At 39.5% G+C, this 22,923-nt stretch overlaps 1 protein-coding gene across 2 annotated transcripts in view; it reads right to left on the minus strand.

Moving 5' to 3' along the window:
- The window catches only part of slc12a5a (solute carrier family 12 member 5a), a 98,332-nt gene that overhangs the window by 20,414 nt on the left and 54,995 nt on the right, over nt 1-22,923 (minus strand). For both annotated transcript variants that reach the window (XM_079682077.1, XM_079682076.1), the window contains exon 4: nt 7,548-7,694. In XM_079682077.1, the coding sequence (XP_079538203.1) occupies nt 7,548-7,694 (147 nt within the window). The remainder of the gene's footprint in view (nt 1-7,547; nt 7,695-22,923) is intronic.

Below are 22,923 nucleotides of genomic sequence, written 5' to 3' on the forward strand. Positions count from 1 at the left end.
TCTGTTTATATGTCTGATATCTTTATTTTAGCATCAAACTTAATCATTATGTTTATTCAATGTTGTTTAATATTGTTTTTGACAGCTATATTTCCAGGGAAATTGACTGTCACATGTATATTTAGTAAAATGCGTTTCTAGTTACCTAAGATACATGGCATCATACAAGTTGTTTCAATGACCGACAACATCTAAATAGCAGTATCTACCTAAAACATCCAGTACTGCCTGGGCTCCATTATAAATGTAATGGTTAATAAGCTTAATGGTTGCAACTTGGATGTCCTTAATAGTTGCTACAACAATTATTAGTTTAAAACACAATGGGTTATAAGAATTATTCCTTGATACTGCAAAATATCATTCTGTGGTTGTTGTTGTGGTGTTTCGGTGACAATCCCTGAAGATAAAATCACAACATAGCTAACTTGGAGCAGCAGGAAAAAGTGAGACTTGTAATGGAATAAAGTGGGTCCCAGGCGGGTATGTTGGACTGTCATTCTGTGCGTCTGTGTGAAGACTGTAATGTGGTTAGTGTCACCTGAGGGCCCGGCGGACTGACGATCAGCAGTGAAGAATGTGTGGGACCGGGCTCTGTTTCTCGCTCTAATCTGGTCATAATGAGGCCACAAGCTCCTCTCCCACCACAGCAGATAAGACAGTAATTGTTTAAGTGTTTTATCTGATGTGGGCAGCGGCCCTGCAGAGGTAGTCTGCCGCATACTGAGTCACTGAATCACCACCGACTGTCCAGGGCCACCGGTGAGATGATCTGATTCAGACTTACTGCTACAGTCAATAGACGTGCAGTATAGGTTAAACATATGGATTACATGTATTTCAGTAATGGTAAGGTAAAGACAATATGACTTGAAAGTTTTAGGTTTTTTTTTTCAGACAAGACTGGATTTTGTCTTCAATTATAACTGTTCAATAAAAACCCTCACAACAATTGTGATGTGCATTCATCTTGAAGGATCTTTTATTTTCTTGCCACTTCTATCTGTGTCTTTGCCGTCTATGTGAAAACATGCACATATATAAGTACTATGTTTATGTTGACTACCTACAGTAGTAACATACAGTACCTCAGAATTATTATCTATGTTTGTTTTGTTTATTATGTGTAGTTGCTATACTAAGCATTGAACATCTATGAAAAATGCACATTTATTTTCAAAATGTTTGTAGGGCTACAAAAACAATGATGCTACATTTGAATGTCTACTAAATTAAGCAACAGCTGGTTAGGATTCAGCATACTTTTTGTCAGGGACACTCTCTAACTTGATTCTTTAAGCTCAATTTAATTTATAGAGCCATCAGAAACAAACCAAGTCAACACATGTATTTTCAACAAATGTACTTTTAAATTAATTGTTCAATTAAAGTTTTTTTCACAAATTTCCCAGTCTCAATCAGCTTGACACCACTGCTCATGGAGGTATCTGCATTTAGTTGGCTAAGCTAGATATGTAAAGCCAGTAGGTGATGTGCTAAGTTAATGTCAATCACCAAAGACTAGCTAACTGCCCCATGGCCCCAAATGAACAGAAGGGACTTACAAAGTCGCAATTACAAATCGTACTTCTAATTCAGCATCATGGACAGCACCATGGATTTATCTCTAGACAGCTCAGCTAGACTGCTGATATTTCAGAGCCTTGATCAATGAGTCAGGCTGACAAGACTTAGATACTCAACTAAACATCCATCTGCCCCTGAACCCCCTGATATCAGACGATGGAGAGGGCAGGTTAACAAGGGGCATCGTTTTTTTTCAATTTGCTAACAAGACACTTTTTTTTACGATGCTATGTACATTCCCAAGATATTGAAGTGACTGTTATTTTGTTATTTTGTATATATTGATTGTTTTGTTTTATCTTAATGTGTGCATATGTGTAAATGTGTCTGTTGATATATACATACAGGATATATATTTTGTATACATATTTGTATACATGTTTGTGTATTTGTATTTTTGTATTCGGGATTGCTGGAAATGTTATTTTCGATCTCTCTGTCTGTACACAAAAACTGAAAGATTGACATTAAAGTTGACTTTGACTTGACTTTGAAGGGGGGGGGGGGGGGGGGGGGGGGCATCCCTCCACAAACTGCCCTCTGGCTGCAGATGATAAGTTATGCCAGTGACACTTTTTATATAAGTGGTTGTTTGCTAGAAAAGCGAAGCCAGAGTTGATCTTCCTACTGTTTCAAATCAAGGGTGCATTATTTAAAAAAAATACTTCCTTAATTGTTGAGTGGTAAATCTGCCTACAATATACAACAGAATGCATAGCAACAGAAACTAAGGGGAGTAGCTAAGTGAACAGTCTATCTCTTGATTTAGGTTTTGGATGGATGTTATGGTAATTGTAGATTCATCTATTTTTTTGTTTCAACAGTCTAGCAGACATTTTGCCTTATACAGACCACGACGAGCTCCAGACAGGATACATTAGCAACGGTGACCTTTCAAAATTCACTCAAGCATTGAGTCCCCGGCGAGCCAAGTCATTTCACTCCTGTCCTATGGTTAATCCCTGATGGTCTGTCATTTTCTTGACATGCAGTTAGCAGGTTTTTCTTTTTATGAAGTACTATTTGGTCACTTTAACTTCCCTTTTAGACATGTCCTACTTTTTTATTCTCGAGTACCCTTCTGAGTGTCACTGCAGACAGGGAAATTAACAAATGTTATCCATCATCTGCTGTCACCAACATAAAGGGTATCTGCCCGCCCTGCAAAGTTTGCACAGATCTCAGAAATCTCATCTTGGTTTGCTACCAATCTCAATTAACTTGATGGATGATTTAATATCTCAAATGTGGGACGGAGTGGTTTCAGCCCTTCCTTTTTCTCCCCCTTATGATTGCCAATAATCCCGAATACTTCTCCAGATGACCTTGTGTCCGAGTCAGCACCTGCTTGTCGGACTGGCACTGGAGGCAGCATTGTTCAACTGTAGATTTGCAGAGTCTTTTTTCCCACTGACCCAGAGCCTTTGGCCTGTTTTAATGTTCCACTTTTGTATACACATTTGTCTTGCTCTATGAATCCTGGAGTGCCTGTACCTCCAAAATCCAATGCATCCACTGGGCCTCTGGCTCTTAAGCGTGCCAGCAGAAACACGTCAGATTATGCCGCCTCGCCATCTTTCTGTTCATATGAGTTCAACAGCAGACAGCTTAGATATCTGACAGAAGGGACAATTTCCTTCTAAATCATTGTGAATGCTAGTGAAACTTGAATAATTGCTAAACCACCATGATTACGTCTGAGCCCGAGGAATGCATTTGGCGTAGAAGGTAATTTTCACTTTTTAAGAAAAAAGTCTGCTGATATACCCGTGACGCTGACTGCAAAGGACACTTTAAATCTGTTTCTTCCCAAAGCTACAGTCAAACTTTGATTTGGCCTTTAGTCGACCTCGGGCTTGAGGGGAAATTGGTTTCGACAGGAAGGAGGTTATGCGCTGCCCTCAGAGCGTGCTTTATTAACATGCTTCATTAAACCAACGCAGAATAGTTTTGTCAAGTACAATTTCATCAGCTCACACACAGTGGTACAGGAGAAGACTATTTTCAGTGTGTGGTTTATCACTTGTAGTCCCTGTGGGGTGTACACTGCGAAGGAGACGGAGGTGATTCTTACTTTCAGACCAACACTGAGGGATGGAGACGGAACAACAGAGGACGAGATGCGTGAAAGAGGCGGAGGAGAGAGGTGGAGATGGAGGGCAAAAAATGAATGGTAGGTGAAAAATGATGGAAGTGAAAAGAGATGAGAAGAAGAGAGGGGGGAATAATGACACATTCAAATGAAAAAAGGGGGTTGGAGAAATTGAGATGAGCTATGAGCACAAAATGAAAGGGATGAAGGGAGAAAAGCATCCTTAGCATTTAAATGAGTCACGACAGAGGGCAGACCACCCTTCCCCTCGCAGCATTTGGATTCAAGACCTGGAAGTAATGAGGAAGGCCAAACAACAGATGACTCTCCATCTAGAATATTAAACCTCATTTTATCTTGGTGACAAGCCTGCATTCATTATCTGCGCTAAAAATACACACACGCAGCGCTATGTGTGAATATACGGGCTGGGAGATGAGCGTCTGTGTTCATACAGTGGCTTTTATAATGGTTGTGTGTATATTTCATATGGTATAGAATGTGTCAGGGCTGTTCCACATGGAGGCACATTACTCATATAGTAATGACTCTCCGAATGTTCGCAGGCTCGTTAATGTTGTGTCAAAATGTTGCGTGACAGAAAAATAACGGGGTAAGCGTTCGGCATTTGCAGACATGTTCCGCTGTGATTGAGCAGCTAATGACAAGTGCTCCGTCAGAGATATCCCATCATGCACTCATGTGAATAAAACATGGGCTCGTGTGGTATCTTATGGAGCTTTACAGCATGTGCGTGATTTCTCCCCACTTCAAGTCCTGTGGATTTCACAAAAGGTGGGGGATCGCGGCGCACATGTATGAACACACACACACACACACACACACACACACACACACACACACACACACACACACACACACACACACACACACACACACACACACACACACACACACACACACACACACACACACACACACACACACACACACACACACACACACACACACACACACACACACACACTTACTCCTACGGTGTGTTGCTGGGTACCCCTGGGGGGCTTGGTGGTTATGTGTTATGTAAGGAGCTCAGGAGGAGAGAGGTGGGGGTTTCTCACTCACCGTTCACGCTCAGGCTTATCGCCCCGGGGCTCTGCAATGAGCTCACTGTGACTGATAAGAAAGAAGTGTGTGTGTGCTTTGGTGTGTGAGAAAGATAGTAATGGTAAGAGAGAGGAAAAACAGAATTCATGTTACAGCCGTTACATATTTCCCCCAGTTTATGACATGGGAGGACATGCCAGTGTGTGTGCAAGCAGGAGACGCTTAGATAGTGTATGTGTTGTTGTGTGTTGGCATGATTTCCTCTCAAAATGAACCAGCTTTGATCTTGGAGGAGGTTTTTTCTACATGATTTATCGTGCTATTTTTAGTAGAAAACTGTGGACCATATTTTTTCCCATAACAACAGAATATCTCCTCCTGTTTTAGAAAATAGACACTGGGATGAAATGTGTTTTATCACATTGACTAATTAAACTGTAAGACTATTCTATATGACTTAATAAGCTGCCATTTTGTTGTTTTTAATATCTATATTTACAATGTAATATTCCAAATGTTTTTTCCAAAAATCCCTTTTCAAATTATCATCAAAATCAATAAAAAATAAATACTGCTTCTCTCATCACGCTGTTTGAGAGCCCTCTTCACTGTCACACAGAAACATGATTGGGAAGCATATTGCCTGTGTGTTTGTGCAGGCAACTTTGCTATGGTTGGGATTTGAGGGGGTTGTTCTATAAATACACTCTCTGCTAGAGGAGAAACTAGGCTGCACAAACACGCACATGCCAACATACAGTCCTGCCACTTCGCACCGCAAAGCAACAGCACACAAACACCCTGACAGCTGACACACTTTGAATTAAACTGTCATGTACGATGACATAAGAAAGGTTTTATGTTGCACTTTACATTGAAAAGCTACAATCAGATTGAACAGAGAGCTTTGACACATGGTCTCCTTTCCACCTCCGCTCTCCTGAATAAATAAAAAGCTGGGCATATGATATGTTCCCTGACAATCAATGGCATGAAACAAGTCAAACATGATCACTTTGTAGCAGCCACTCAGATCAATGGCGGCAGCGCTGTCGATCCTGTGGGACAGTGTGTTTTGTAATTTGAGTCTCAAGGCCACGACTAGGTGTCACTCCAACACCAAAGTCACTCTGACACGACAGCCACTGACATTAATGGGAACCAGGGAACATCACAGTGTGTCATCTTCCATTTTGTTCTTTTCACAGATCCAATGCAGAGCGCCTTTCAACTTACATGGAGCAGCCGTTTCTTTATATCTGCAAAGCTAAATTGTGTTTTAACTTTGCTTCTGTTTTGATGCTGTTTTAGTCCCAGCACATCTATGTCTTCATGCTTGTAGGCATATTCATATACAGTAGGTCTCTCTTTGTGATGCACTTTGGTGCCTCTTCGCTTTTAAAAGTGTTATGTAAATGAAATACCTTGAGTCTTAGAAGGGACTTTGTTTGTTTTAAGCCTTCATACAGTAGCTACTGCAGTTACAACAATGTTTTATACACCAATAGACAGTTTGATCAAATAAGATACAACTAAAAACATCTTTCCTTGAAATGCTGCCTTCATAAGACTTGTTTGGTGTGCAGCAAGATCTATATCACCACCTCAGCCGGGTAAAGCAATAAAACTCTTAAACTCTTTTTCATGAGTGTGTTGTGCGTGAAAAACATGAAGACTGTTGTTTTGGTAAATTCTACTTAGAGCTGATTAGTTGTACAGACAGTGGTGTCGCACTGAGAAGGATCAGCCTCTGAGAGTCTGGGCTACTTAAAATGGTTTCTAAATGGCATATGTGTGTGTGCGTTTAAAAAAAATGTTAATATAACAATATTTTCAAATCAAATCAAAAGACTCAATCCGGCAATGCATTGATCCTACTAGCATGTTTTATTTGTAGTATTGCCATTTTCTTTCATAACCATGAATATGGGCACTGAAGTTTATTTCAAGACTTCTATTTCAATACACCATCTGCTTTTTTTAAATACTCACTAGCAGCTAAATGCATTCCCTATCAAATGCACCATTTACTTCTGTTGAGTAGCGTTTGTTGAAAACTACCAGATGTTTTCAGAAATTGCACAGCCATTAAAAAGTACATCATTGGGAAACATTTGTCCAGGATTAACGTCTTCAGTGGGGTTTGGACTAAAGGATACATATAAATGTTAACCAAGACTGTACAGTGGGTTGTCTATACCTACTGAGGACACTAATGTAATTTAGAATCTGCAATTAGAGACGGTAATAGAGTATTTATGATTCTTCGCAGTATTCTGTAAGGGTGTTAACTCTCAGATAGGAAAAGGCTTGACAAACTAATAAGGACTGCAGGCTTGGCACTGTGGTGTTTATTGTCTCCAAAGAGAAGACGGGAAAGTGTTAGTTTTTTGGCCCAAATATTGATCATTAAGCAGTAGAACATGAAATATCAAGTTGTCTTGTTAAATACCATTTTTATCAATAAAATGACAAAATGCTAAGGTGTTTGTGGGCTAATCCAGTGAGTTAACTATTTGACAAATCTTGCAAAAGCCGGGAAATAAAGGGTAAAGTAAACTTCTCATGATAGACACATTGAAGCTGTCTAGTGTGTATCACAGCTCCTTAGATTTGTTCTGTTCCCCATGAAGGTATTCAAAGTGAACATCTGGTATATTTTACTACTATAGAGCTCATTACTGTACAGCTGTATCTGCTGCCATGTATCTTATAATATACCGCCCGTCAGTTTAAGGTCACTCCTTAATGAGGCCTTGCTGCAACATGAGGCTTAAATGAAGGTAGGAAACACACTCACGGTGGAACAGCAAATGAAAACGATGATGAAGCAACCGACCACGCCTCCGATTCCCACCAACCAGGTCATCCTGAGGAAGAGGATGACTCCGAAGATGTTCTGGATGCACGGCAGGTACACGCCCATCAGAGTGCCGAGCTGGGGGGCCTGGAGGAAGACGAGGGGGGGAGATATTATAGTTAAAAGACCCAAACAAGGTCATTTATAAACTTTATTTGCAAAATTATTCAAACGTGGTAATTTCACAGGCATGACTTGTCGGTTTAACTGTAACACAGTCAATTCAATAATGTCATTGTTTTTTCTTCCAGTAACACTTTATTTCTAATGTACAATTTCAAATCTCAGAATACAGATGTAAAATGTCTAGATTTAGAACCTCCTGCTTCTTTTCCACAAGCCTGACGCACCAGATGTGCAGGACTCGCTGAATGACTCCTGCTTCACTTTGGAAGTCTGTGTGAATCGATGAAAGTCATCACACCAGCCGTGCATGCTGGGAATCACAGTTTGCAAATTTGCTATAGCTTCTGTGTGTCTTTTTCTCCGAGGGGTCACGTGCAAAGTAAACACACCACAGATGGTCACGCTGCCATTAAGGCAAAACAGATATTTACTTGTAGGACTTCATAGATTATTAATTTCAAAAGGACTAATTTGTAATTGTAATACGCTGCTCTAGGTTGAAATAGCTGCTGGTGTCACATTACTGTCTTTGTTTTTATATACAAACAATTGTCTCCATTATGTCAATCTTAACAGATCATTTCTTCCTTTGTTCATCCTCCTTCACTTCTTTTTGTTTTTAACATTTATATTTGATTAAACATTTTCAAAAGACAAAAACACACGGACAAGGACACAGATCACAAATAGGACAGGACATAACATGAAGAGGGGGTAGGGGTAGGGGGATTACAGTGTCAGTTACATTTTATGTATGCATATGGTGTTGTATTTTACATGATTTGCTTCATAAGATAGGTATACTTCATTGTTTAATAGGTAAATACATAGATAAATAGTCAAATAAATAAATACATACATATATATATATATATGCACACATATGTACATATACAAACACACATCTCTTCCTCTTATGATTAATTCACCTATTCATCCATTTCCCATTTAATTTAACTTCTTTCATTATTATTACCTCTATTTTTCTGCTTCTTCATAGCTTATTTCTCTTTATTTATATTTATTTATTAATATTATTAATTAATATTATTATACTTTGCACTTCATTTTCTTAACTCTTAATTTTTCTGTTGCATGCATTGAAAACGTTAATATTTGCTAGTTATTTAGGTATTTAAAGTTAAAAGGCTCTTAGTTTTTCCATTGACTTCAGCCTACAAGTCGATTTTCAATTTACGGATTTACCACGTTGTAAATTCCTTCCTGATTTCTTCAACCCATAATTATTTTGAGTCCAGGAGAGAAAGAAAACTTAAAGATTGGGAGGCAGCCTAGGGACCGATCTCATTCAATGGATGGATGGTTTATTATTGTATTTCTTTGCAGGCTGCTTTATTGCCACTGCTCTGTCCTGGTTGGGTTTGCTGCAGTGCTGTCCCTGGTGTGGATCAGTGGACAAAGACAGAGCTGCTCTGCACGTCCTCTCACAGCTCCAGAATCTCTTTCAAGGCCGTTCCATTGAAGGCGATTACTGACTCACAGAGAGTGAAGACGTATTTGGTTGCACGTCACATTGATTAATAGGAGTTTTTTTTCCTGAAGGTTTTTAGGATGAACATTGACTGTGTGTGTGTGTGTCTGTGTGTGTGTGTGTGTGTGTGTGTGTGTGTGTGTGTGTGTGTGTGTGTGTGTGTGTGTGTGTGTGTGTGTGTGTGTGTTTGTATGCAGCTATTTGTTTTTGCATGATTGTTTCCCAAGTGTGTGTGTCTGCACGAACTTGATGGCTTGTATTACATTTGAAGGACACTTCAGCTGACCCTGTACATAATAGAGAAAATATTCATTTCCTGCTCAAGGACAGCTTGGACAATAAAGGGTAATTATGCCCATATCAAGCCATGACCCATTTTTACCGAGTGATAGCGCAGACCTTGACTGTCAAATCATTACATTGAGGATAACATATGGAAACACCTTCTCTGATGCATCTCTTGAATGCAGACAAACAGGATGAATAGAAGTGTGATTAGCTCTGCTTTGTGTCAGCAGAGATGTTATTTCCCAAGAGGATTTGTCACAAAAAAGGTGTTTATTACTCAGATCGGAAGCAAAAAAAAGCAAAGTGATAATAATTCATCTCACATAAACAGGGATTACAAGCTCTATTAGACTACAAACACTGGGGAGCTTACTGTATCTCTGTTATTCACTGGAGTTATTAGATGATTTAGTTATTTCTACCTAATACTAAGGTTTTTTTGGGCTAAGATCATATGTTGTTAATTAATACATTTTGCGAGTGTTGTTTATTTATTTGGATACAATAAAATCCTACAAACTTCTGAAAACATTGGTTATATATAAAAGCCAATGTTATCCCTCGATGAATGAACCTTTCATCTAACATGTTATTGATGCAAAAGGTTGTAAAACCGGCCCTGCCAGTCCCATCACAACAGAGCCAGCAGCTTAGGCAACAACAACAACAGCAACTAAAGATGAAAATGAACCAAATGTACAGTCTATTAGCGAGAAAGTTATAGCAGCTTTCTTTTTTACGGCTTAGTTTGTACCCAATTGGCATTTTATTCCTCCACAATGTAAGAGTTTTTTTAACTCAAGCAAAAAGTAGAGGGTGACAATGCCTTTGACAAGAAACGCCATCTCAGTTTTATAGAGGACAATTTATTACCTCCCCCCGTAGAGGATTTGTTTGTTTATTGGTTTGTTTGTACGTTTGTTAGCAGTTACACTACTGGCCTGATGTTCGATACAAATTGGAGGGTGGAGCATGAGCAAAGGAAGATAAAGTCAATGTTTTGAGCAGGTTCAAATCAAGAGAATACACATCATGTTTCCATTATAGAAAGAGCTGTGGCCAAGATCTCCCAGTGCCTTGGAATTTGACAAAATAATCCAAGTAAACATATGTAAACTAACAGTTTTACTAATAATGGTTAAATGTCCACTCATCCCAAAATCCCTCCGTACTAACTAGTGTACGAGATTTACTGTCTGCCATTTTATTGAACATTCCGGCATGTGCACTTTATGTTTTAGGAGAAAGGAAATGCAGCGTCTCGACACATGTCACTCAGCGGTGTATTGATACATTGGCTGACTCATATTAGCCTGTTGCAGACTTGTCGGTCACCCTGCAGTACAGAAATGGCAGAATATTGTTGAGGTCATTTTGAAACAATGCCACTATTACATCATTAAAAAACAGCAGCAGAGATAAGTGACTCTTGGTCAAAATTATTTATCACAACATCTGATTTGCTTTGATTCTGTTGCTATTGAAATATAAATGTAATATAATCATGATATTCTATCAGATTTCTAAATATCCATCAATATTAACCTCCTGTATCATCTGTGCTGTAATCTTTCATCTCTTCAGCTTCAAACTCCATTACGAAATAATGATATCCCTTTGTTTTATCTACACAGCTTGGTTGTTTTATTACAATTGCAAGATGGACACTACAAGATGGAGGATTTGAATAAATGGAATCAAATAAAGCTCGGCACTGGTTAGAGATAGCAGATGCTGAATTTGTAAACCAGACTTTTAATCAAATCATCCTGACAAGTGGCTGACATCAAATGAATAATATTGTGCCTTATGATGCTACAGTATGTGATTTGTTTGGAGAGGCTTGCTTCCCAGCATTAGTAATGTAATGTTTGCAGCAGAGAGGACAGAGAGAGAGAGAGAGAGAGAGAGAGAGAGAGAGAGAGAGAGGGGGAGAGAGAGATAGAGGGGAGGAGCAAGTCCAAACAGGTCTTGCAAATATAATTATCTTCTAATTTCCTTCAGATAAACAACAGAGCAATAGCTCACACTCCAAACTGTAATTAGCGAGCTATCGCGCAGGAAACCCTTGATCTGGTTGTGAGGGATGCAAATGGATTCAAAACATGCTGAATCTTATATCACACCACAGCGTGTGTCATATCATGTTAAATACTTCATCACATATTGTATCAATTTCATATCTGACTTGATGATATGATTATACAACCTTTCAGATGGTTTTTGTAGGAGAGATCCTCATATTATTTAAAAACGTACAAGATGTAGAAATGCATTACATATTTTAAGTAGCTAAAAATACGTAATAAGATTGAAGCATAATTATATAATTCCAAACTTTTATTTGCTCATTATGCAGGATATCCCATGGATTATACTCATGAATAAATTAATGAACACATCACTTTAGCGGAAAAAGGTGGGGCTGATTATAAATACTAAAGCTTTATCTATAATAATAATCAGATTAAATGTTCGTAATATTCTGTTTTTATCATCTGAAGCAACTAAACTCAGCGAATATTTGTAGTGAAGTAAAAAGTAGTTGAAACTTAGTGCGGGAAAAGTACAAAGTAAGAAAAATGTAAATACCGGAACTACAGATCTTAAGTAAACGTACTTTCAAGTATTGGATATAGCATAACATGTGTGTAGACAACTCATCATATGTAATGTAAACCAGAAATAAAAAATATATTACTTTAAATATAATCAAATGCTAGCATCTAAACAAGATCGGCACTGTTTAACAAACTACTGTGGACAAATGTTTTATTTTTTCCACATTCTCAGACTATTGTTATAGGAGGCGGATTGGAAACTGCCGGTACTGTACAGTGCGGTGCTTGGAGCTGCCCTGTGGAGTTTTTATGTAATAAACGGAGTTTCCCTTTACATTCAGAATCACCTGTGTGCACAAGGTGAAATATAAAGGGAACCCACACAGAGGAACATTCCTCCATAGCGCTACTAATGGTCCAAAACTCCACGGGGAACAAGATGTTCAGCTGGATGTTAATGCTGAGGCAGTATACAGAAAACAGTAACGAGGACTGCATTTTCCTGTATGGGATGAATGTTTTTTATGTTAACCGAAAGGTGAAGGTGTTATCCATCTTAGAAGCCGTCCTGACCTTCTCAGTTAATTGTTGGCTTGGAAATGTAAATGTGCCACTGTTTCCCAGATTTGAAATATTCTTGGGGTGGTGGTGGTAGCGGGTTGAGGTGACGTGCAACAACATTAACATTAACCTTTCTGTTGGTCGCTTGTTAGCAGACCCTTCACGCAATGGCAGAGCGAACAGGTACAGGCAGGGCCCATAGTGATAGCCCTATAGTTTAAATGTACTACCCACAAATAAACATATGGACATGGGTTACTATTTAAAAAAAATGTTAAATGTATTTAGGAACCTATCAGTGATTTTAAGTGGGGGTGGACCTCAAATCCTCTAGGGGGGTCCAGGCATGCTACCCCGGTAAGATTTCTTTATTTTATTTTGGAGTTAAATGCATCAATCTGGTGCATTTTGAGGGGCAAATTAAGAAACTAGATTTATGGGAACACCTATGAAACCGAACTGTATGCATTTCAATAATCATAAAATCATGGCCATAACCAATAACATACCATTTCCAATACGAAAAGAAATTGAAACTTGTTTATTTATTTATTTTTGGTTCATTTATAGTTGTGAGTGTGTCTGGGCTCCTGACTCAGCCTCTCCTGTCTCCCTCCTCTCCTCCCTTCTCCTCTTTGAGGCAGCAGCTAAGACTAGTTTTAACTCTCAACAAGTTTTAAAAGTGTATCTTACCTTTTTTCACCTAGTTAACTTTTTATTTTTTATTCATGCATATTTTACTAATCACTACCCTCTCAAATGGAAATATGTGTTTACATAAATGGTGACCAAACCGTTTGAGACCCACTGAGAACTTAGACTAAGTTAACTATCTAAACACTCAGAGAGTCCTTTACCTCACCTGAGCTGAGGTTATCCCGAGCTCGAATGACACAGAGACCAATCAAGGGCTTTGATTTATGATCTGTATGACAGTGGCCATGTCGGCAGGCCACATCATGTAGCCAGTCACCCTGTGTGAGGCAGGCCATTTAACAGGCCAGGCCATCGGGAAACCCCCCGGTCCTCCCGATGGCCAGTCGGGGACTGGGTACAGGTGGCGTAGAGCGAGGGATCATTGTCCACAAGTTAATTGATTGCAGATGGCTTCATGGTCACGGACGAATAAAAAAAAAAAACTCATAAAAAAAAACTAAAAAAAACTAAATGGGTCGCGAAATATACTTGGGCGGCCGTTAATATACCTGGGCGGCTCGCCCAAGTATAGTCTATGTTTGGGAAACCCTGTGTGCAAAAAAGGTCCTGCTTTTGTGTGTTGGGGTCTCCTAAAGGAAACCAGAATGTTTTAACAGTCAAATTATTGCATAAAGCAAAAATCATTTCCAAAGGTTATTAACATGGGAGCATCTATCTGATGTATATAATTGCCCAATTGTACTTTTTGGGATTGTATTTGTTTTATGGTGCTTTACTCTGAACAATTACGTTTTGAACTGTGTTGTTTAAAGTCTTACAATATAGGTATTTTAATGTTTAATTTAGCTTCATACAGCTTGTGTTTCTCCTCAATCGAGCTGAAATGTAACCTTCTACCTTCCCTCTCCTTCTACTGAATCCTCGCAGCAGGGAACCTCTCAACCTTCAGCTTCATTGTGCTTTAATCAAAGATCCACATCACGGCCTCCACAGGATGCAGAGGGGGAGCAGCGGAGAGCAAAACCTCGTCCGTCTCTGTCACCCCCCCCTCTTATATGATAATGATTCACACAGTTGTCTAAGCTAATGCAAATCAGATTGTGACCCACTGTGACTTCAGTGTGTGGCTGATATAATTTTTCATCACCTGCTTGTCAAGAAACTTAATCAAATATTTTGTATATGAATACTTAACCCTAATGGGTGTCTACCTAAACTACATTTCTTATTTAACCAATGTATACATTTAGTGGCATGTGTGTCTATGCACAACGGTGCTATGTGAAGAGGCAGGGGGATTTAGGTCAGATCCCTGGATGTATTTGAAAAAACTAATCTAATGTTGACTAGAAAATCAATTGTGAAAACTTCATTTTCATCTGCCTTGGAGTATTAATCTGCTCAGATCCCAATACCAAATATTTCTAAAAGTTCATTTTCTGTTATTATGTTGGTTTAATAACAGCGTCCAGAATCATCTTGAGACATATGAAAATAGACAAGTGTCCGGATATAATGGAATGGGTCAATACATTGGTTTGGACTGCATCTTACGAGGCCATGCTTACTAGGTTGAAAGGCAATGAAAATGTTGAAGATACTCCTTGGGAACTTTCTGGACACATAAAACCGATTGGGGCTTTGTTTGATTTCAAAGCTAACCAAGAAGCATTAGTGCACACACTTTTTCTTTTCCATTGCATGTACTTTGTAATTTCAGTTTTATTGTTTTTAATGTATGTATTTCCTTTTCCTTTTTTTCCTCCATGCGATGTCTTGTAATGTCTATGCCAGGACTCTGGGAGGATTGGGTTTTGTCGATGCAATGTACTGCCAGTATTTCACTATTCTTTAAGAAAAGAGAAATAGTTAAGAGTGAGACAGATTTAAACCCATGTTAAGGGTAAATTAATATAATGATATTTGGCATGTTACTTGCCTTTCTGACAGTATTGTCAGTGTAACATTAATGTCAATAAGGTATAATGCATTATAGGGATTTATGTGTACTAAGAAAAAACAAATTGCTTCCATCTATGATTAAAATTAAAATTTCACCTCTAAATAATTGTTCTTGTCATGACTCTTCCCCCCTCCCACTGGCAAAACTGTAATTTAAAAAAGTCTGGGTTTCCATTGACAGGTTGTTCAGGCACTTGGTGTGTAATGTACATTAGCAGTGAAGTGTGCAGATAGAGAGGTAACTCTGTCATCAGCACTTTGTTGTTAGGATCAAAACTGCTGCCGCTGCATAAAGTGGTCTGAGGTCAGTTTGTATTAACAGGTAGGTTATTAAAGGAAAACCTGTGAGCATTAACAAACAACAGCAGACATCACGCCCGTCAGAGAATGAAGGCTCTGTAAGTCTTTTCAAGGTGGTTTGATTCGAGAAAAAAAGAATCCCAACTTTATTTGGCGTTTAAAGTCCAAAAGGTGAACCCATATTTTCACAGCCTCTCTTAAGAGGAACAATCCTTCGCAATACTCACTTCAAATAGATCAAAAAAGAAAATAAAGAGTTGCAGCCATGAACTTAGTGTTGATTGTTATCAAAAATAGATATGAAATAGGTATTGCTTTGAGGTTAGATAGCGGGATCCAAATACGATAACATCTTGGCAGATAACTGTGTCAGAAAAGCTTTAACAGCACTGTAAAAAAATGATTTTCATGCATATCAGCAGGCTCAGAGGGAGGAGTGTTGAAAAGCATAAAGTGACTGTAAAATCATGATTACAGATTAAACTAATCTGCCCTAAAAGGTATGTAAATACTACTCTGTACAACAACATTAAGGTGTTTACGCCACTCAACACTCCAAAGTCGGAAATAACCCTCTCCAGACTGCTAAATGTCATGTTCCCCGCCTGCTCCCACACACAATAGAGAACCACAATCAAGCAGACCTTGTATGTTGGCCCGCTGTATGAGTGTCTGCGGCAGCTGAGTGATAAATTATAATCCTTGTTCAACAATAGGCGGGCTTTGAAAAACAGTGTGTCTGCTAGAAATCCAGGGTGTTGCATAAGATGTACAGACGCAGCTGAGAGATACAGAGAGCTTTCACTGTGAACCTCAACATGATAAAAACACCTCTGTGGGTTTGGTAAACAGCCACCAAAACGGAACAATCTGGGGGAGAAAATGGATGCTTCTAATGACTTTTTACTAAGAGATATCCTGAAACGGATGAAACGCTTGTGTATGCATTGAATGAATGAACCTGTAGGGGGGGAAAGGTTGGACGTTTATTGAGAGTGCCGCTTTTCTATTTTCATTCAATTGGTATTTCATTTCTTCATTTGTGGATGGGGGAATTGCAGTCCTGACCAGCGTCTGCTCTGAAATGCACACACAAACACACACAAACAGGACGAGTGTCTGTTTAATGGGCTGCGAGCCAGCAGTGATGATTTCCCCAGAGAGCGGGCCACTGCGAGCGAAGGCAAAACTGACTGATGCAGAGCCACAGGTAGGCTGGCGTGGCACCACTGATGTAGGAAGGAACAGCTGCCCTCCCACCCCCTGGGAGGTGCAGTGAATGCACCTCATACATGGCTCAGGTGTGTTAGACGCACACTAGGACCTTTCAATACATCTGCCGTGGAACTTACTTCAGCTCCACTGCCTCCTGCTGCCCTACCACTTCCCACTAGCCTCTCACCAGACTGGAACTTTCTCTCTCTCTCTCCACTCACCTGATCCTCTGAGCTCTGAAGCAATAACCCAAACATGATGTTGCTGTATTTTTCTTTTTTCTTCTTTTTTATCTGACAGCTTCAAGAAGCCCCTCTAACCCACCGTTTTATCCTCTGGCCCCAATATATAAATAGGCATTGGACCAACATATACAGCATCTTCTCCATTTTACTGAAATCTAACTATAGTCCTCTCCATGTCAAAAATGTTACTTGTTGTTATTACAATTTATTATGGAGGAGATTGTGATGAACGTCTGGCTTGACAAAGCATCTAATTGAAAGGGGAAGGATTGTGTAAAAGATAATAAAAGAGGACATATTAAGCTCATTTTCATGTTTGTATTTGATGCTCTACTGTGACATGTTTACATGCATTAATGTTAAAAGTGCTTCATATTTCTCATACTGCCTGTGCTGCAGCACCTCTTTTCACCCTCTGTCTGAAACCAGGGCCCAGTCTGCATCTGTGATTTGTTAGCTGGCTGGCTCTGTTGTGATTCCTCAACTGCTTATAGATGGAGAGGAGAAGAGACAAGAGGAGAGAAGAGGAGAAGAGAGGAGAGGAGAGGAGAGGAGAGGAGAGGAGAGGAGAGGAGAAGAGGAGAGGAGGAGAAGAGAGTAGAGGAGAAGAGAAGAGGAGAGGAGAGGAGGAGAAGTGAGTAGAGGAGAAGAGGAGAGGAGGAGAAGAGAGTAGAGGAGAAGAGACGAGAGGAGGAGAAGAGAGTAGATGAGAAGAGACGAGAGGAGAGGAAAGGAGGAGAGGAGAAGAGAGGAGAAGAAAGGAGGAGAGGAGAAGAGAGGAGAAGAGAGGAGAAGAGAGGAGAGGAGAAGAGAGTAGAGGAGAAGAGACGAGGAAGAGAAGAGAGGAGAGGAGAGGAGACGAGACGAGAGGAAAGGAGGAGAGGAGAAGAGAGGAGAAGAGAGGAGAAGAGAGGAGAGGAGAGGAGAAGAGAGTAGAGGAGAAGAGACGAGGAGGAGAAGAGAGGAGAGGAGAGGAGAAGAGAGGAGAGGAGAAGAGAGGAGAGGAAAGTGATTAAAGAGGCAAAGAAAAAAGAGGGGAGGAAACGAGAGCGGAGAGGCATGAAGTGGAGCGTATGAGGGGGGAGGCTAATGACAGGGGGAGGCAGACTGGGAGCTTGTAACGCCATCTCCACGCTCGGCTGGCCAAACAGGAGCTGATAGGGCAAATGTGTTTCTGCTCAGGTGTGCTGAATTATTAAATAGACAGCCAGAGGAGAGGCCAGCCAGCAGCAGCCTCCCTGGCCGGCTGCACAGGAACCAGTCACTCAGCGGTCAACACTGTGTGTGTGCATGTGTGTGTTAAAAGCGTTATCCGACAGTTATCTGTAAAACACCACCTGCTGTGGTGCTGATGGCTCACCACCTCCAAAAAGTGTGTACATGTGTTACTAGAATATTCTAGGTTAAAAGACTGCACACAGCCTCATGTGTTCCCACCAGCGTGATACCTCTATTCAGCCGCACTATCAGATTCAAAGCTAAAAGGCTCCTTATTTACTAATGCACATGTGCTGCTGCATAGTAGATACACACTTAAATTCAGGTCAGCTGTTACCTGGGTAGAAAGAAGGATATAGGAATAAAAAACAGAGTAGTATGAAACCTCTGATATTAAAACTTTAAGTATAAAAAAACTTTTTCGAAGAAATCCATGAAACTGAAATCTGATTATTTGTTTTTCTTTAGCTTAATCAAGCTAGGTAATATGATATAAACAACCCGGTTTCACGGCAAGATGTGAACATGTGACGATTTACCATGCTGGGAGACGTGAAGATGTCACGATGTCGTCCCTTCAAACGTGACAGTTACACGGTGTTGTTAACATGGTCCAACCAGTGGAGAAATAACCGGAAATGCCAAGAAAATGCTCTACCACAACGGTCGGTTTTTATTGTCAGTATTAATATAAGAATTATTTATTTTTTAATAGTCACACTCGATTTCACCGATTTTCTTGTTGCCCCAGCTGGTCGACACCTCTTTTAGCAGAAACAAAGGCTACATTAATGTATTAAATCGATGTTAATCCATGTGTGTGGTTGTGGAATTAACAGACGTGACATTGTGCGATTGTGTTGCCGGCAACAGCTTGGGTTCATGTTAATTTACAAACTCTTCAACTAGAACCCTAGTTATATTTAAAAACATTTTAGAAGGCCTCACAAAATACTTGAATGTAAATTAAAATTAAAATGTGAAGGAATGTGTGTATAACAAAATACATCCGTCATAAACAATACCGGAAACAGACGTAGGCAAGATCCTCAGCTCGGTGATTTGGATGTTTTAGTCGCAATGCACGTTGGGATATGGTGTTTATGCAACACATTCTCACTCCCAACTCGGCCTATGTTGACGTTACGTCAGGGTCCCTGTCGTCACTTTCCAACGCAAGGGGGGGCCCTTTAGCGTCAAGTTTCAACTATCAAGGAGTCCCATTGACTTGCATAGAGCTCACTGAACGTTGGTAATAGACGAGTTGGGATTGCGGCAAACTGCTCTCCGCAGATGCATTCTCACAGCGTTTATCAACCTTTTTCTAACTCAACATCAAGCCACACTTATTGTGTTTACTTCTTTATTTTAATTGAATAATGTAGGACTTTTGTTGCCGTCAGTTAGGGGGAATGTAGGGGCTCAGAAAACTGAAATCTGTATTGTTTCATCGTTTTTTTCTTCTAATTGTGTATTCTTTTATAAACCACACACTGTTATTTTCTCAACAATAAGACACAATTATCCTTGTGTTTATTTATTTGTTTGATTGTATAATGTCAGACTTTTGGAGTCCGTCAGGACCGAGGGTCGGAGCAGCTCATAGTAGTTGCTTTAGAGAATTTTACACCCGGAAGTAAGTATTCTCTCCGCTTTCCTTGACAAACCCCGTGATTAGTCCTCAAGCTCTGTGATTGGATGTTTGAGTGGCAGTGCGTCGAGGGTTACGCCGAGCGTCAAACAGCACTTTGAAATGGGATGGAACCACGGCAGACTATCCAAAACTGGATTCGAATGGGTCCACCCCGTCCCCCCCTTCCCCACCCCGTCCCCAGGACTACACATGCTGGCTATTGTGTGTTTCGCAACATGTTCTATGGCACGTCTCTACTGGGAATTGTAGTTTTAAAAGACGTTTTCGTATTTCCCATAACAAGAAGTTGCCAGTATTAAACTGTGCACATCCCTGGAGGTTTAGGGGATAGGAATAACTCAAATTTAAAACATATAATTAATAAATGGGGGAAAATTGCTTGTGCCCATAATGGGCAGCATTAATATATACCTACATGCCAGCTAAGGTCAGAAGAGCTTTATTTAACAGCTGGTCTTATGTCTGTGACCCCTCCTGTTGTTAATTGATAAGCCTGAAACATGCACTTGTCAAGGTTCAGAGGCAAATATGGCAGTAGCCATCGATCATCTTAAGATAACTTTATTTTATTGATCCCAAGTTGGAAATGTTTTCGTTACAGCAGCATGTGTAACAGTTGTAAATATGCAGTGGTGTTTATTTGTAAATCATTGAGTATAATCACACAAATTCTGTGTTTTATATTTAATAATTATGTGTTCTTTATGTATTGAATGTTCAATACCTGACAAGGTCGGAGATGAAAAACTTTGGTCGCAGGTTCCTCAACAGTGCATAAGACATCTATCAATATGTGTGTATACCTCCACCATTAAACTGTAACATTCTGCACATTTCTTCTACTATCTACATACATCTTATAAGAGTATAATACATATGTATAATATCAGTTAAAATAAGTGCTTAAACATACAGTAGTTAAAATTGCAGGAAAGCAATATATTAGTACTTTGTCAGGCTTAATATGTATACCCCCCAAAGCTTTTTTCTAATAAAGAACTCTGGCATAAGTGTAATATGTAATGCAGCCAAACCGTGTATTACAATGCCGTTATGTGATGACTTCCAAAGAGAAAAGCAAGAACACCCGGAATAAAGTATTATTTTATTTTTATTTATTTTTTTCAGATTTTACATGGCATAAACACCATAACCCAACGTGCATTGCGGCTAAAACATCCAATCACCGAGCTGAAGATCTTGCCTACGTCTGTTTCCGGTATTGTTTATGACGGATGTATTTTGTTATACACACATTCCTTCACATTTTTATTTTTATTTACATTCAAGTATTTTGTGAGGCCTTCTAAACATTTTTTAAACATAACTAGGGTTCTAGTTGAAGAGTTTGTAAATTAACATGAACCCAATCTGTTGCCTGGCAACGTAATCGCACAACGTCACGTCCGTTAATTCCACAACCACACACATGGATTAACATCGATTTAACACATTAATGTAGCCTTTCTTTCTGCCAAAAGAGGTGTCGAACTGCTGGGGCAACAAGAAAATCTGCGAAATCGAGTGTGACTATTAAAAAATAAATAATTATTATATTAATATTGACAATAAAAACCGACCGTCGTGGTAGAGCAGTTGCTTGGCATTTCCAGGTATTTCTCCACTGGTTGAGCCATGTTAACAATACCGTGTAACTGTCACGTTTGAAGGGACGAAACCAGCATGGTAAATCGTCACATGTTCACGTCTTGCCGTGATACTGGGTTGGATAGTGCTTGACAAAATTGTCTTGGGTAATAATGAATACGATTCAAAAGCCAGAATCAACATAAAGCCAACAGAAACCTTTACAGAATCATTCTAGGAGTTGATTATTAGTAATGCTTTTTTATAAGCAAGTAAGAGTTTGATAATGTTAAGCAGAAATGCCAAAATGTCAGCATTCTGAGATGAACACAATGTCGGCTGTTTTTTGTCATACATGACTATAAGTTAAAATCTTTGGTTTTGGGCTGTTCCTTAGACACAACAAGCCATCAGAAGACACCATCTTGTGCTCTTGGATCCTTTAATCAAAGACATTTTCAACAGATGGATCAATGTTTGATATAATTGTGGCCGACCCTGTAGAACAAAACCTCCTCTGAGCTTGTTAGCCTGCTGTCTTAACTAAATGGACAAAATGTGAGGTGTGAAATCTCAGTTTAGCCACACTGTGAGCTTGTGATTGTGCACGCTGCTGTAATATAGAACACAAATTGACATTACTCAGGGTACATCCTTCAGCGGGGCGCCTATGTGAATACTGATATGATGCGCCGGTCGAATGAGAATGGGAGGGAAGGAGGGAGGGAGGGAGGGAGCGAGTGTGAGGGCAAGAATAAGAGCAGAGGTCATAAAACACCTATCGTGGAGACAACATTTATACGAGGGAACATTACGCTGTAAAAAAAGAAGGGACAGAGAGCTTATGGAATAATGTTCCTGTAGTACTTGGGAGGAGCACTCGTCGAGAAAATTACTTCTATCATATAAAAGTGAAGAGGTTCATGATTTGTATTGTGTGATGTTTGGTCTATACACAAGACTTAGTAAGAACAAAGTCAGAAATCTGGTCTATTTCAAACTGATTTTTGGTTAGCAACCATGCAAAGGCAATAACTAAAACAAATATCAAGGATTAGAGCGAGATTTTAAGAATCAAATGTTCATCTCGTACAATTTTAAAAGTCCCCTTGTCTTGTGTTCCCATAAAGATCATTAGACAACAGCAACATATTCAGGACGCGGCTGCCAGATGTCTAATGCGAACCTGGAGAACTGAACTGAACTGAACACATTGTTCATTTTTATGCATCTCTTTTACTGGCTTTCACTTACTTATGGATTCGATTTTTAAGTGCTGCTCTTTTTACAAATCAATAGAATCAAGTTCAAAATACTTTTCTGATAATTAAGAATATTAGCAGGTCCCTCTGATCTTGAACATAGGCTGACCCCTCTTAGGTTAATTGGTTGTTTTATTTCCAAGAAACGTATGAGCACATGTCTGGTAAACACAACATGTAAAGTGGTG

Source organism: Notothenia rossii (assembly GCF_949606895.1).
Source record: "Notothenia rossii genome assembly, chromosome: 5".
In the NCBI taxonomy this organism is placed as follows: domain Eukaryota; kingdom Metazoa; phylum Chordata; class Actinopteri; order Perciformes; family Nototheniidae; genus Notothenia; species Notothenia rossii.